At 40.6% G+C, this 16,202-nt stretch overlaps 1 protein-coding gene across 1 annotated transcript; it reads right to left on the bottom strand.

Annotated features, from left to right (window-relative positions):
- Positions 1-360: 360 nt before the first annotated feature.
- LOC109902206 (receptor-binding cancer antigen expressed on SiSo cells) lies at positions 361-15,848 on the bottom strand. Its single transcript, XM_020498371.2, has 7 exons — positions 15,482-15,848; positions 11,543-11,637; positions 11,150-11,228; positions 10,686-10,838; positions 9,985-10,092; positions 7,935-8,029; positions 361-2,411 (listed from the first exon to the last, which is right to left on the bottom strand). Exons 2-7 carry the CDS (start codon positions 11,623-11,625, stop codon positions 2,294-2,296), a joined length of 636 nt encoding a protein of 211 aa, XP_020353960.1. The 5' UTR covers positions 11,626-11,637; positions 15,482-15,848; the 3' UTR covers positions 361-2,293.
- Between the last annotated feature and the right edge of the window lie 354 nt (positions 15,849-16,202).

Genomic DNA, 16,202 nt, shown 5'->3' with positions numbered 1-16,202 from the left:
GTCTGACCTTGGATTTGAAAAGCATTTGAAAGGAATTTGCCTTGCACAAGATTAAAATGCCCTATTAATCTACTTAAAGAACAAGCATATTGAATGACACTGGGCTACAGGCACGTAAAAGGTTTATTCATAATGGGAGTTTTTCCTAATGCAATAAATCATGGGTGGTTCAGAGAAATAATATGGCTTGAGTGAATCTTGGGAGGACATTTTACACAAGTATGAAAAGAGCAAAAGTGATTTAATCTTGAAATTCACTTGCTTCATTGGTTTTGTATCTTTGTTTCTGTCATGACTCTAATATTGGTTAACATTTAGACAATTGAAAAGGGATCCAGAGATTTACCATAGAAAAATAAGGAATGTGCAAAAAAAGAGATCTTTATTGACAAAGAAAAACATTTTCATGTATCCCCATCATGCTGACTTTGATAACAATTGGAAGAAGAATTTGCAAAGAAAGCAAAAGGACAAAGGTCAGCAGTATTTTCATAATTGTCTGTGGCTAACAACCTCTTTCTTCCTGATCCAATGTTCCATGCAATGGGCAATATAATACTATCAATATTCTTCATCAATATCATATCAATATTCTCTGAAAAAAATAAATGAATCCCTCATTTACCACAAAGCCCCACCTAAAATAACCATGAAAACACCAATGTTTAAAAGGCATCGTTCACTTAGACATTCAATATAAAAACTACTTTTGCCAGAATCCCCATATTATATATAGGATACCCCACTGATGGTATAAGGAAAACACAAATTTGGAAAAGGGACTATCAATTGTTATTCTAATCCAACAGGTCTGTTTAATTGCAAATGCCTTATGTCAGTTCTACAGCGCCATCTCTGCAAATATGTTTCCATGGCAACCAGACCCTTCTGCTTGACATTCCAGTCTCATACACCAGTTGCTGGGCACTCGCACACAACACACACTTCCATCACAAAAAAAGATCCACTTGATTCGACACCAAAATCATATTGAAACGTAACAGGTTATTGGTCCAGGCAATGGAAAAGGCTTTAACTTATGAAATCTTTTGACTGATTCTGTTATTAACCATCCGCAAATTACTGAGGAGGGGAGCACAGAGCTTTGCATCTTTTTATTTGCTATGATCACTGATCAAGGATGTGAGTTGGCCATGTCTGATAACCAAACTTTCTCAGATAACACACAGACAGAGTTTGAATGCGTTATGCTACATTGAACGTGTAAAATAAAAAAATAAAAACACATTCAACATAATAATAATAATGACAAAAGTCGTTAGAGTCGCCGCTTCTATTTTGGTGTATTAAAAAGCAGGGATAAGAACAAACAGGAAAATGTTTTGATTATTCAAGACGTCAAAAATGTTGAGCCTGGCCGATCAGTAACCATAGGATTACCATAGGAATCCACAGCCAACTCTTGAGTAAGGCTCAATTAAATTCCCAAATCCCCTTGACAGTGTCCACACCCTCAGTCTGAAACTCTTCTTCTAAAGCCTTCAATTCAAAAGGTGCAATTCAGCATATTGAAGGCTGTACAGCAAAAGTACATCAGGAATATCAAGCAACGTCAATGAGAGAATGTGTTTTCGAACAACGATGACGAGAAACGTAATTAAAAAGCACAATAACCAAGCCAACAAAGGGATGTATGTAACTCATACACAGTGAGACTTACATTTAATTACACACCTTTGTCCTTCATGTTATAAATAAGACAATGTCATAGAAATAAGTCTCTTTTGAGACTCCACTTGTACTATAGGTACCAGTATATTTACACATATCACTGGGAAATAGAAATGGACAACTCAAAACTATCTACCTGAACCCAGTGTCATACTTAGCCAGAGTGACATTTGATACCAAGTCTCTGACATAGGGCAATACCAAAGGGCATTGCGCAGAGTATGGTCGCGCGAACTGCAATTAAATCAGGGTAGTGTTCATTCAGCGCAAAACAGAAGAAAATGGACTGATACAGGGAGTGACTTCCTGGAGTTGTCAGATAAGAAATGCTCATTTCCGTTTTCCGTTGCGTGCCCTAATGAACACATCCCAGGAATGAAGTGTCTTCCGATAGCTGAATGCAACAGTCACTGAACAAACATCACACTGGCCAAGCCATGCCTCGAATGATGGCTGGTGGACAGAGATTTCTTTTAAATGACCGCTTTGTGGAGTAGAGATGATCTTCGTGTGGAGATGACTAGAGGATGGCATGATGAAGTTTGTCTCAGTGTTTCTTTTTTTGCCTTCTGGCTCAAGGGATGAGTGCTCTAAAAAAATGTTACGAGAGCTTGACAGCAATCTTCTGGTCCTTCTTCATCATCCTCTGAACCTCCTTCTCCATCTTCTTCCTCTGCTGTTCCATGGAACGCTTTTCTCTCTCTGCCATCTTCTGTTGTCTGGAAGACATTGAAACGACAGAAAAAGGTATGAGTTTATTAAAAGGATTGCAACAAACCTCATTACTAAGCTTTTTGAGAGAGCAAAGGTGATGGTTCACAGAGGTAGAGAGAGCAAAAAACTTCTCTTTGTGAAAATAATGCCGTTCTTTCGTGTTGAAGCTGTGTTGAACATTCTTAATATACTGCCACCTGCTGGATAACAATTACACTTTTAGATCAACTATATGACAGCAATATGACACTGAACATGACAGAAGTTTCACATTGAACTAGGGCTGTCCCCAACTAAAACAAATATTGGTCGAACTTGAGTTGTCTAGTCTAGTTCTAAACGTGTATTCTTCCATAAAATGACACATCCTATGTGTTTTAACCAAATCAACTATACGCACTGAGCTTGTCTGATGCTTTTAAGCGCACCGTTTGATGAAATAATTAAAAGATACAAATGACTAGAGGCAGTACGACCGCATTTGATTTGATTGTGTAGGGCAGGGCTCAGACTTGCTGCGCTGGTAAAAAAAAAAAAAAGACAGCGAGTGACTGTGTGACTTGCAACCATTGTCTCCCTCTCCTCCTTGCTGCAGTGAACACCACAGAACAGCAACAGTGTTTATTGCGCTGTCCATGTTGCTGAAGCTGCAACATAATTAAAGCCATTTCTGACTGAAAAGTTCTGTTACTGACATCCCTAACTTGTTTAGGAGAAACATGCCCTATTCCCTCAACCCTTGCTCTAGTTACGTGACAAATGTATGCATCACATGCACGTGACCAATGAGGCCTGACCTATAGCATATCATAATCACATCAAACAATTGGTTATAACAAACTCTGAACACATGACAGCAAAATGGATGCAGAGGACGGGACAAGTAAACTCAAAACGAGGGGAATGTTTTAATGGTTGCTCAGGAGGTAAAGGGGAAGTCAGATGTGTGGAATAAATGTTACTTTTTGTGGAAAATATTGGAGATAAACAAAAATGTTTTATTTGTAAAGCCTTTATCACAGCAAAGACTAAAAACAGTCACATTTATTTATTGTTTACAGCAATAATTTAAAAACGAAAATGCTTGATTGCATTTCAAATCATGAATGATTCGTATGCTGTGTGATGACATGAACAAATTAATGATTGATACAGTAGCCTATATAAAGTATTGAAATACAGGCCTCGATGGTGGTTATTCAAGGCTGTTATATAAGTTTCCTAATGACATTACTTATTATTATAATGATGATCATAATAATAATAAAAACAATAAGGAGATCAAGAAAAAGGAGGGTCATTATTATAAATATTATTTTTCCTGACAATTTGGAACAGTGTAAACAAACACTAAATAAATACATACCAGAGGCACTGTCCTAACAGAAAAAAAGTGAAAACCTATTACAGCATAGCAAAGATTAAAAACACACAAATGTGAAATTGTTAATCCGACATGTTTTGGTTGCACGAGGCTTGGTGCATTTAACAGTTAGGCTATTGATTATAGATCTAATTAAGTTGGGGATTCGCATCTCCTCACATTTCTTCGAAAATTAAGACAAGGGCTGTTTTCTCATCTCCTAACTCCGTTGCTGCCTCCGCCCATTGTTCTCAACAGTGGTGTGAAGTACTTAAGTAAAAATACTTTAAAGTACAACTTACGTCGTTTTTCGGGGGTATCTGTACTTTACTATTTATATTTTTGTATACTTTTAATTCACCACCTTTGTAAAGAAAATAATGTACTTTTTACTCCATACAATTTCCCTGACACCCAAAAGTACTTGCTACGTTTTGAATGCTTAGCAGGACAGGAAATAGACCAATTCACGCACTTATTAAAGAGAACATCCCTGGTCATCCCACTGCCTCTGATCTGGCGGACTCACTAAACACACGCTATGTTTGTAAATTATGTCTGAGTGTTGGAGTGTGCCCTGGCTATCCTACATTTATAAAACAAATACAATAAAAACGGTGCAATTAAAGGTATCTTTTACAATTGGTTACTTTTTTCACTATTGGTTCTCAACTAGAGGTTGACCGATTATGATTTTTCAATGCCGATACAGATTGGAGAACCAAAAAAAAGCCGATACCAATTAAATCGGCCGATTTTTTAAAATGTATTTATTTGTAATAATGACAATTACAACAATACTGAATTAACACTTTTAGTTTAACTTAATATAATATATCGTTACAATCAATTTAGCCTCAAATATATAATGAAACGTGTTCAATTTGGTTTAAATAATGCAAAAACAAAGTGTTGGAGAAGAAAGTAAAAATGCAATGTGCCATGTAAGAAAGTTGACGTTTAAGTTCCTTGCTCAGAAACATAAGAACATATGAAAGCTGGTGGTTCCTTTTCACATGAGACTTCAATATTCCCAGGTAAGAAGTTTTAGATTGTAGTTATTATAGGAATAATAGGACTATTTCTCTCTATACCATTTGTATTTCATATACCTTTGACTATTGGATGTTCTTATAGGCACTTTAGTATTGCCAGTGTAACAGTATAGCTTCCGTCCCTCTCCTCGCCCTACCTGGGCTCGAACCAGGAACACATCGACAAAAGTTACCCACGAAGCATCGTTACCCATGGCTCCACAAAAGCCGCGGCCCTTGCAGAGCAAGGGGAACAACTACTTCAAGGTCTCGGAGGGAGTGACGTCACCGATTGAAACGCTATTAGCGCGCACCCCGCTAACTAGCTCGGGAGTTGATAGGCTTGAAGTCATAAACAGCTCAATTGCTTGAAGCACAGCAAAGAGCTGCTGGCAAACGCACGAAAGTGCTGTTTGAATGAATGCTTACGAGCCTGCTGCTGCCTAACACCGCTCAGTCAGACTGCTCTATCAAATCATATACTTAATTCTAACATAATAACACACAGAAATACGAGCCTTAGGTCTTTAATATGGTAAAATCCGGAAACTATAATGTAGAAAACAAAACGTTTACTCTTTTAGTGAAATACGGAACCGTTCCGTATTTTATCTAACGGGTGGCATCCATAAGTCTGAATATTCCTGTTACATTGCACAACCTTCAATGTTATGTCATAATTACGTAAAATTCTGGCAAATTAGTTCGCAATGAGCCAGGCGGCCCAAACTGTTGCATATACCCTGACTCTGCGTGCAATGAACACAAGAGAAGTGACACCATTTCCCTAGTTTAATATTGCCTGCTAACCTGGATTTATTTTAACAAAATATGCAGGTTTAATAAAATATACTTCTGTGTATTGATTTTAAGAAGGGCATTGATGTTTATGGTTAGGTACATTCGTGCAAATGCGCTTTCGTTAAATCATCCCCCGTTTGGCGAAGTTGGTTGTCTTTGTTAGGAATAAATAGCCTTCACACAGTTCGCAAAGAGCCAGGCGGCCCAAACTGCTGCATATACCCTGACTCTGTAGCACAGAACGCTAAGAGAAGTGACAATTTCCCTTGTTAAAAGAAATTCATGTTAGCCGGCAATATTAACAAAATATGCAGGTAAAAAAATGTATACTTGTTTATTGATTTTAAGAAAGGCATTGTTTATGGTTTGGTACACATTGGTGCAACGACAGTGCTTTTTCTCACGAATGCGCTGGTTAAATCACCCGTTTGGCAAAGTAGGCTGTGATTCAATGATAAATTAACAGGCACCGCATCGATTGTAGGCAACACAGGACAAGCTAGATAAACTACTAATATCATCAACCATGTGTAGTTAACTAGTGATTATGTTATGATTGTTTTTTTATAAAGATACGTTTAATGCTAGCTAGCACCTTGCCTTGGCTCCTTGCTACACTCGCATAACAGGTAGTCAAGCCTGCCACGCAGTCTCCTCGTGGAGTGCAATGTAATCGGCCATGATCCGTGTCCAAAAATGCCGATTACCAATTGTTATGAAAACTTGAAATCGGCCCAAATTAAATCGGCCATTCCGATGAATCGGTCGACCTCTATTCTCAACACCAATATGCTGGTTAACTTTGATATTACTCACATAGCAACAAGGTCTAGGAAAAGGCGCCAATTCAACAGTGCACATATGTGTTCCAAAACCGCAGAGAGTGACTGCTATCCAACACGGGAGAAAGCGCATTTGTTAGAAAATAATATCATTTTTATTAATGTTGCACCATTGTTCTTACGTAATATAACCATATATATTTGAATTATAGATGATTTTGTGGTTCCAACTTTGTTTCAACAGTTTGGGGAAGGCCCTTTCCTGTTTCAGCATGACAATCAAATCCTATTTTATTTATATAGCCCTTCTTACATCACGCGATATATCAAAGTGCTGTACAGAAACCCAGCCTAAAACCCCAAACAGTAACCAATGCAGGTGTAGAAGCACGGTGGCTATGAAAAACTGCCTAGAAAGGCCAAAACCTAGGAAGAAACCTAGAGAGGATGCCCCCATGCACAAAGCGAGGTCCATACAGAAATGGTTTGTCGAGATCGGTGTGGAAGAACTTGACTGGTCTGCACAGAACCCTGACCTCAATCCTATTGAACACCTTTGGGATGAATTGGAATGCAGAATGTGAGCCAGGCCTAATCGCCCAACATCAGTGCCCAACCACACTAATGCTCGTGGCTGAATGGAAGCAAGTCCCCTCAGCAATGTTCCAACATCTAGTGGAAAGCCTCCCAAGAAGAGTGGAGGCTGTTATAGCAGAAAAAGGGGAGAACAACTCCATATTAATGCCCATGAGATTGGAATGAGATGTTCGATGAGCAGGTGTCCATATACTTTTGGTCATATAGTGTATATGTTTGGTCTCATTGAAATAGAGTAGGCTGCCAATGCATGGGTGGAGAATCACTGTCAGTTATCTTTCCAAGGAAATGTAACTACCTGAATATGATGAGGCTATAGTTTACTACATTGCCTAGAAATAAATATTTATAACCCATATGTCTTAGTCTGAAAATCTTCATGCAAAACGTTAGGCTATAAAAATAGCTCAAGAGAAAGTGCAAGTCTCTCCAACTCTGCTCTCTTCAAACTATGTCTAGCATATTGGCTGATACAGCCCAGTAATACCGATAGCTTAATATAATGGGACAAGCGAGAATCTCAGGAAATTTAACCTAGGCTATCTCCTGGGTTATTTTTGCGCATTTTGATATTGCCTAATGGTGCAAAATTGCTGGGACCAATGCTGGCAAGTGAGCTGCATCACATATGCCTAAAATAACATTGCAGGTCTGCAGTTGGGTTCAGAACCAGTTATGAGGTAGCGGGTGGGAGCAGGATGAAGCAATCAGTCCCGCGCAGACTACATTGAAACCAGTTCCACTGCTTCCCCCCCCCCCCCCCCCCCACATTCTTCCCCTCCAATCAGGGACTGATTTGGACCTGGGACACCAAGGTAGGTGCAATTCATTATCAGGTAAAACAAAAAAACAGCAGGCTTCGGACATTGTAGGGTAATATTTGAATACCCCTGCTTTAGACAATATAGTAATAATAATAATAATAATAATAATAATAGAAAGTGCTATCACCTGAGCACTAAATCGGCCTCCCAGGCAGCATCTGACGACTCATCCTCCCAGGCGTTGGTATCCTCGTGCCAGGTATCCATGTCTCCAAGCTCAGACTGTGGGACAGAGAGGAGGACAGGAACACAGTCACAGTATAGGAGGGCAGTGGTGACCTAATCTCCATTAGCAACTATTCTTCACACTTCTATAAACCTTAATTCAACCTGAATACAGAGAATTGTGGCCCTGGAGGACTTGTGCACTCCTGGAAATGTGCACTTCTGGGAATGAACAAATGTCACAGCACTGATCCAACTAAAGCAAACTACTTTTGAGATGGTGAACTAAAAAGAAACCCAGACTTCATCATAGTGCAGTTGTGAGCTGGTCTGTAATCCTTGGAACAAGAAATTGGACAGGCGCTGGCTAGCTTCTCAGCTTTTGGTGGCTGAGGTTTTGAAATCTGGAAACAGTGGATGGAGCAGTGCAACCCCTCTCCAAGCCTCTGCCAAAGCACGTGCCCTTTCAAAAGTCCACCTATGTTTATAATCCAGGCTGTACAACAATTTTAGGATGTTATCAGTGACCATTCAAGTTGTTTTTTTTTTAAACCCACCCTAACTTCAAATACCACCTCTGCAAAAATCAGTATTCATCAAAAAATAGTGACAGTAATCCACTGTACAAGCTCACCTCACCCCCATCTTAGAATCAGCAGAGGCCAACACATGATAATATAAATGTTAACAGTCTATCACAAGAGACTTTTTTCCACAGTTTGCTGCCTTAAATGTAAGACGGGATTCAATTAGACAAAACCTACTCCACAGTTTTAAAGTGAAAGTTATAGAACATTTCCAAATTAAGAAAAAATAGCAAAACTGAAGTATCATAATTGGATAAGTCTCCACCCCCATGTGTCAATACTTAGTGGAAGCACCTTTGGCAGCCATTACAGCTGTGAATAACTTGGAATAAGATTCTTCCAACTTCGCACAACTCTTAGGGCAAAATATATTCATTGTTTTTGTCAAAATCACTCAAGCTCTTTACATTTGGTTGGAAATATTTTATGGACAGCCATATTCAAACCTTGTCTCTGATTTTTTAAAGTAGATTTAAGTGAGGACTGAGACTAGACCACTCAGTAACACTCAACACCTCTTGGAAAGCCGTTCTAGTGTGTCTATCCCAGAGTTAGGTTTTCAGAAACTGAACGCAACAACATTCCTGGCCTGTATGACAAAGTGAAAATAAATAAGCTTGTGTAAAAAATAAATAAAAAATCACTGCAAATGATCCACTCTGTTTGTAACAATCCTGTTAAGTAATATTAAAAATGACAGGGTTGGGTCAAACCCAATACAACACAAAGTGAAACACTCTATTTCCAAGTATTGTGGTGGCAGCATCATGTTATGGGTATGCTTGTCATCGGCAGAGACTGTGAATTTTGTCAGGATCAAAAAGTTAGAGGAAAACCCGACTCAGTCTTCTGTAACCCTAAACCTGAGATATACTTAACCTTTTTCAGGGAGACAATTACACACATTTTAACGCCAAAGACACGCCAGATATGCTTTCCAAGAGGTGTTGAGTGTTCCAGTGTGGTCTAGTCTCAGTCCTGACTTTAACCTGCTACAAAAAAAATCTAAGTAAGTTTAAATATCGCTGTCTCTCAATGATCCCCAGCTAAATGTTATGAGTTTGAGCAATTTTGACAAAAACAATGGATATATGTTGCCCTAAGAGTTGTGCAAAATTGGTATAATCTTTTTCCAAATTATTAATAGCTGCAATGGCTGCCAAAGGTGCTTCCACCAAGTATTAACACAGGGGAGTGGAGACTTATCCAATTATGATATTTCAGTCGTTTTTTCTTCATTTAGAACATTGTCTATATCTTTCTTTCACTTTGAAAATGAGGTGTGGGTTGTGTAGCTCCGTAGGAAGAACAAAATCGAAATCTCTTTTTAGATTTAATTTTATGGGAGCAAAATGTGAAAAAAAGTTCATGGGGTTGTAAACTGTCTATAGACACTGTACATTGGTCGGTGGTACACAAACTCACAGATGGCTGGATGAAGGAGGTGTCCTGAGTGGCTGCCAGTCTGCTGGAGAAGCCCGCACTGCCATCGGGTACCAAGTAGTTCTGTGGCTCCCTCTTCTTCAGCACAATCTGGGGTGGGGACAGAGAAAGAAAGGAGACAAGTTAAAACCACTAAGAATCAACAATATGATATGGCATGACTACAAGCAGCAGCGTGGCCAGCGATATTGTCGACAGAGTGTGAGGCAAGAGGCTGCACTCATCATCACCAATACAGATACTGTTAAGCATCAGCGCATGTGCACGGGAGTTTTCTTCACTCTCTCATACCATGTGATAGCTGGGTGATAACAAAATGTTGAACAGTGCAGCCTCGCCTATTAGACTATTTTTGTTTGTGTTGGGAATTACCCTGCTCCTCCCTTTTGGTAAATGTATATTGCTAAGTCTACCTTCAATTAGTGTTGAGGTGCACTTAAAGCTGGAATCTGTACTTAGTGAAAATGCCTCTTCCATTTGGGATACTTTAACAACAAAAAAGTTAACTCAAACAACAAACACGTTTTCCCCCCCTGGGACATCATTGCATGCGCATCACACCACGCTGCAGGACACTCCTCTCCTGAGTTTCAACTACACAAAACAAACACAACAACAAAAGATGCTGGGGCGAACTGTGGCACTTTACACAGATTTCAGCTTGAAATGAAGACCCAGCCTACTTTCTGTGTTTTCCTGATGGTGGGTGCCATGTCTTTGAAGTAGTCTGGTTCCTCTTCCTCGCCGGGCTGAGGTGGCACGTTGCCGTTACCACCCTCGATCTTGATACTCGTGGGACCTTCTTCATCCCACGAGCTCCATTCTTCAATCTCTGGCTGCACAGGGTTTGGTCAAAGGTGTAAATTAAGTTTATTGTAAAAAATAATATGACCAAAATAAAAGAGAAAGCATTTAAGTGTGCCACAATGTAAACACTGACTGTTGGTTGCACAATACATGTTTGATGATGTAATTAATGACAACAGGTTTGTTAGGGATGTGAAGACAAGAAAACATAATTAGAAATCATTATAATAGGAGCACCATGATTGTATTTTCCATAGTAGCAATGATTCTTCTACCGACTAAGCACTTGCCTCATGTTAGCAATAATGGGCTGTAGCTTATAAACTTGTATATCACTGACCTGTTTGGGCACCGATGAAAAATCAACCGTAATTGGAAGAGATATCTGATCGCCGCTTAGCTTACGCAACCTCCCAGATCTATGTCGAAAAACACAATGTGCTTACCATCAAACTGTGGGCCACCACAAAAACATACATTTTAGAGCAAAGGCATTCCATGGTATGCAATTTTCACATGCAAATAGGATTTCATTTCTATGCTAATGTGTTTGTTGTCCTCAAGGAATAACGTTCCAGGAGATTAACATTCATGTCAACCAAGTAAAATGACTGGAAATCTTACACACTGTGGCTTTAAGATGTGGCAAAATCTATACAGACATAGTCTGACACAGCAAAGGGTCCTAGATCAGTTTTGCTTCTTTCAATTCAACATAATGGTTGTTCCTTACCTGCACATTAACCTTCTGAAGAATGAAAGTAAGGTTGCAAGCCATGTGCAAATCTTGAAAAGGCGAAACTGAGAGATGGCCATGGTGAAGTTGAGCTAAGAGGACATGCCATTGTTAGCAAATCCATTGCATTTATAATCAGAATTTTCCAGCAAGACTGTCATCAACATCTATCTAATAAATGAGCAAGCTTGCTAGCTGTTATAGCTTTTGTCATTAGCATAGCTAGAAAGTTAGCTAGATATTTTCTTCCAGGTTACTTCTTCCTCCTGGCAAGTCAAAGAATACACAGTATGTGTCATAATACCCATAAAACATAGTGGTCCAATAGGGAAACGGTTCCAATTGTTCTTCCACCATTAATACATTTTTCCCATAGAGGATTTTAGAAACACTTAAAATATGGACTGTATTTAGTGTAGGCGTACCCTGGCGTGATGTTTTGATAACCGTGTAAATCTCTCTAGGACAAGGTGACTTTTATCAATATATCCGCCTGTATTGACCCACCAAAAATGAAATGCTAAATAGCTGCCAATGTCGCTATCATAAAGAACTACAAGTGTCAAGATGATCTGGATGACTGTTAAATCGGGGGCAAAGGTAAGCAATCTCTGGATTAACTATCTAATGTTACCTAAATGTAGTAATGAACAAATTGGCTACATTTCTTTAAATGAGCAATTCTGTGAAGGTCTTGTGCAAGTTTAAAACATTTACAATGTCTGTCAGCAAAGGTGTCAGCTGGAGATGACAAGCATTTCGCTACACTCGCATTAACATCTGCTAACCATGTGTATGTGACAAATAAAATTTGATTTGATTTGCAGAAGCTTGCAGGGATTAAAGAAGTCTCGAGGTATTGCTCTCCTGAGGAAGAGTACCTTATGATAAGGTACCGCACTATCTGTATTATTCGTAGCCGTCTATTTACCAACCACAAAATAAAGCTGGCAATAAGACCGCTCTCAACCAACTCCATAAGGCTATAAGCAAACAAGAAAATGATCACCCAGAAGCAGCGTTCCTAGTGACGTTAATGCAGGCAAATTTAAATCAGTTTTACCAGCATGTCACATGTTCAACCAGGGGGGGGATCCAAGACCATCTTTACTCCACACACAGAGATGCATTAAAAGCTCTCCCCCGCCCTCCATTTGGCAAATCTGACCATAATTATATCCTCCTGATTCCTGCTAACAAGCAAAAACTAAAGCAGGAAGTACCAGTGTCTCGCTCAATACGGAAGTGGTCAGATGACGCAGATGCTATACTACAGGCCTGTTTTGCTAGCACAGACTGGAATATGTTCCGGGATTCATCCAATGGCATTGAGGAATACACCACCTCAGTCATCGGCTTCATCAATAAGTGCATCGAGGACGTCGTCCCCTCAGTGACTGTACCTACATATCCCAACCAGAAGCCATGTATTACATGCAACATCCTCATCGAGCAAAAGGTTAGAGCTGCCGCTTTCAAGGAGTGGGTAACTAATCTGAATGCTTATAAGAAATCCCGCTATGCCCTCAGACGAACCATCAATCAAACAAAGCATCAATACAGGATTAAGATTGAATCTTACTACACCGGCTCTGACGCTCGTCGGATGTGGCAGGGCTTGAAAACTATTACGGACTACAAAGGGAAACCCAGATGCGAGATGCCCAGTGACGCAAGCCTACCAGACGAGCGAAATGCCTTTTATGCTCGCTTTGAGGCAAGCAACACTGAAGCATGCACAAGAGCACCAGCTGTTTTGGATGACTTTGTGATAACGCTCTCGGTAGCCGATGTGAACAAAACCTTTAAACAGGTCAACATTCACAAAGCCGCTGGGCCAGACGGAAATCCTAGGATGTGTAAACAAAGCATGAGCGGACCAACTATCAAGTGTCTTCACCCAACTGACATTTTCAACCTCTCCCTGACAGAGTCTGTAATACCTGCATTTTTCAAGCAGACCACCATAGTCCCTGTGCCCAAGGAAGCGAAGGTAATCTGCCTAAATGATTACCGCCCCGTTGCACTCATGTCGGTAGCCATGAAGTGCTTTGAAAGGCTCACATCAACAGCATCCTGGAAACCAATTTGCATACTGCATCAACAGATTCACAGATGACGCAATCTCAATCCCACTCCACACTGCCATTTCTCACCTGGACAAAAGGAACACCTATGTTGCGAATGTTGACTACAGCTCAGTGTTCAACACCATAGTGCCCACGAAGCTCATTACTAAGCTAAGGACTGGGACTAAACACCTCCCCCTGCAACTGGATACTGGACTTCCTGACGGGCCGACCCCAGGTGGTAAGAGTAGGCAACAGCACCTCTGCCATGCTGATCCTTAACACAGGGGCCCCTCAGGGGCGTGCCCTTAGTCCCCTCCTGTATTCCCTGTTCACCAATGACTGCGTGGCCAAACACGACTCCAACACCATCATTAAGTTTGCTGAGGACGCAACAGTGGTAAGCCTGATCACCGACAACGATGAGACGGCCTATAGGGAGGAGGTCAGAGAACTGGCGCCAGGACAACAACCTCTCCCTCAATGTGAGCAAGACAAAGGAGCTGATCGTGGACTACAGGAAAAGGCGGTCTGAACAGACCTCCAACATCGATGGGGCTGAAGTGGAGCGGGTCGAGAGTTTCAAGTGCCTTGGTGTCCACATCACCAACAAACTATCATGGTCAAAACATACCAAGACAGCCGTGAAGAGGGCACGACAAATCCTTTTCCCCCCTCAGGAGACTGAAAAGATTGGGCATGTGTCCCCAGATCCTCAAAAGGTTCTACAGCTGCAACATCGAGAGCATCCTGATCGGTTCCATCACCACCTGCTATGGCAACTGCTCGGCATCTGACCGTAAGGCGCTACAGAGGGTAGTGCAAACGGCCCAGTACATCACTGGGGCCAAGCTTCCTGCCATCCAGGACCTATATATTCCCTATCAGAGGAAAGCCCAGAAATTTGTCACAGAGTCCAGTCACCCAAGTTATAGACTGTTTTCTCTGCTACCGCATGGGAAGCAGTACCGGAGCGCCAAGTCTAGAACCAAAAGGCTCCTCAACAGCTTCTACCCGCAAGCCATTAGACTGCTTAACAATTCCCCTTCTACCCCCCTCTCACTGTTAGTTTGTTACCTATGCATAGTCACTTCGCCCCCACCTACAGATTACCTCAACTAGCCTGTACCCCTGCACACTAACTCGGTACCAGTGCCCCCTGTATATAGCCTCGTTATTGTTATTCTTATTGTGTTACTTTTTGGTAAATTGGTAAATTTTCTTCTTCTCGAACTGCACTGTTGGTTTAGGGTTTGTAAGTAAGCATTTCACAGTAAAGTCTACACTTGTTGTATTTGGCGCATGTGGCAAATAAAGTTTGATTTGTAGTTTTGCATGTCTACTTTGATGCTACTTAGCTCTTGAATTTGAGAGTAAATAGTTGAATGTATTGGTAAGTCACATTGTCGGAGATATCCATGGTTATCAAAACATCACGCCAGGGTAAGCATACACAAAACACAGCCCTTATTTTGTGTTTCTAAAGTCCCATATGGGAAAAATGTATGTTTGAAAAACGATTGGAACCATTTCCCTGTTTGACCTCTAGGTTTTATGGATATTGTGACACCACCACTGTGGTGCTCTATTGCTGCATCGTCTTATGCCCATTCAAAACAACTGAGAACTCAAAAATATACTAGGTCAGTGATCTTCAGGTCGGTGCTCTGGAAAGAGGTCCGAGTTCCCGAGTTAGATGACCGTTCAGATCTATTTTGTCTTTCGTATATCGTTTTTTTTTCCTAAGTTCCGAGTTGTCTTGAACGGGGCATTCTTATCAAGTCTAGGTAGCTAGATTTTTGTCTGAAACGGATATAGGAAGGTAGCCACAGTTCATTGTCTTCATAGCTAAAATACAGACACTCACCGCACAGATCAATATGCTTCTTTAGCTGACAGCTGGCGAATCAGATGTGGCCGTCCCCAGAATTCATTTATTTGGCTAGCTTAGCAAATGAGCATACCGGTATGCAACGTATTTTTCCTTATAAATCTCACTCTAGAAACAACACACTTGCAATAATGATACCAGTCATATCACAGGCGTATGTGTCTAACGCTGTTACCTAGTATCTGTTTTCATAATTTATTCCAGAAACATGTATCGCTTCTTCATAGCCTCATGGCTGCCATCTTGAAATAGAGGAGATGATGTGGAACTAAAGCCGGGGCAAGAGGCACCCTCAGCATCGCTGTGCTTTGCTATGCATTTGTCTTCTGCCCCCCAATGGTAGAACACATCATAGGACTTTGGCTTTATTTGTCTTCCCTGAACGAGCTGTTATGTAAAATGTAATAAGCTAAAACAAAACAGTATTTGATTAATAAAAGCATAAATGTAATCCAGGCAAACTGCATTTATTATGGCCAACTAATTAGGGCACCCCGTAGCCCACTAATACATTGCAATATTGCAGGGATCATCAACTATATTCAGGTCCGCACGATTTCTAATTGAACCCTTGGGACGGATGGTCAGATGGCCGGAGTCCCGGAGCATAATATCAAATCATTTTCATCGAAGTGGGAGGAGTATTTCGAATATTTGGGGGCGTAGTCAACCATACAAACTGACCAATGAGCTGACG

Source organism: Oncorhynchus kisutch, linkage group LG13, assembly GCF_002021735.2.
Source record: "Oncorhynchus kisutch isolate 150728-3 linkage group LG13, Okis_V2, whole genome shotgun sequence".
Classification (NCBI taxonomy): Eukaryota; Metazoa; Chordata; class Actinopteri; order Salmoniformes; family Salmonidae; genus Oncorhynchus; species Oncorhynchus kisutch.
Note: the sequence above shows the minus strand (reverse complement) of the source record. Positions and strands in the feature narration are given on the sequence as shown.

Bases quoted from the DNA above. Each gene is read 5' to 3' on its own strand.
- LOC109902206 (XM_020498371.2), bottom strand. From the start codon at position 11,625: ATGGCCATCTCTCAGTTTCGCCTTTTCAAGATTTGCACATGGCTTGCA. The intron at 10,839-11,149 runs GTCAGTGATATA...AACCCTGTGCAG, and splicing joins TTTCATCGGTGCCCAAACAG to CCAGAGATTGAAGAATGGAG. The intron at 2,412-7,934 runs GTGATAGCACTT...AATGTCTTCCAG, and splicing joins GAGGCCGATTTAGTGCTCAG to ACAACAGAAGATGGCAGAGA.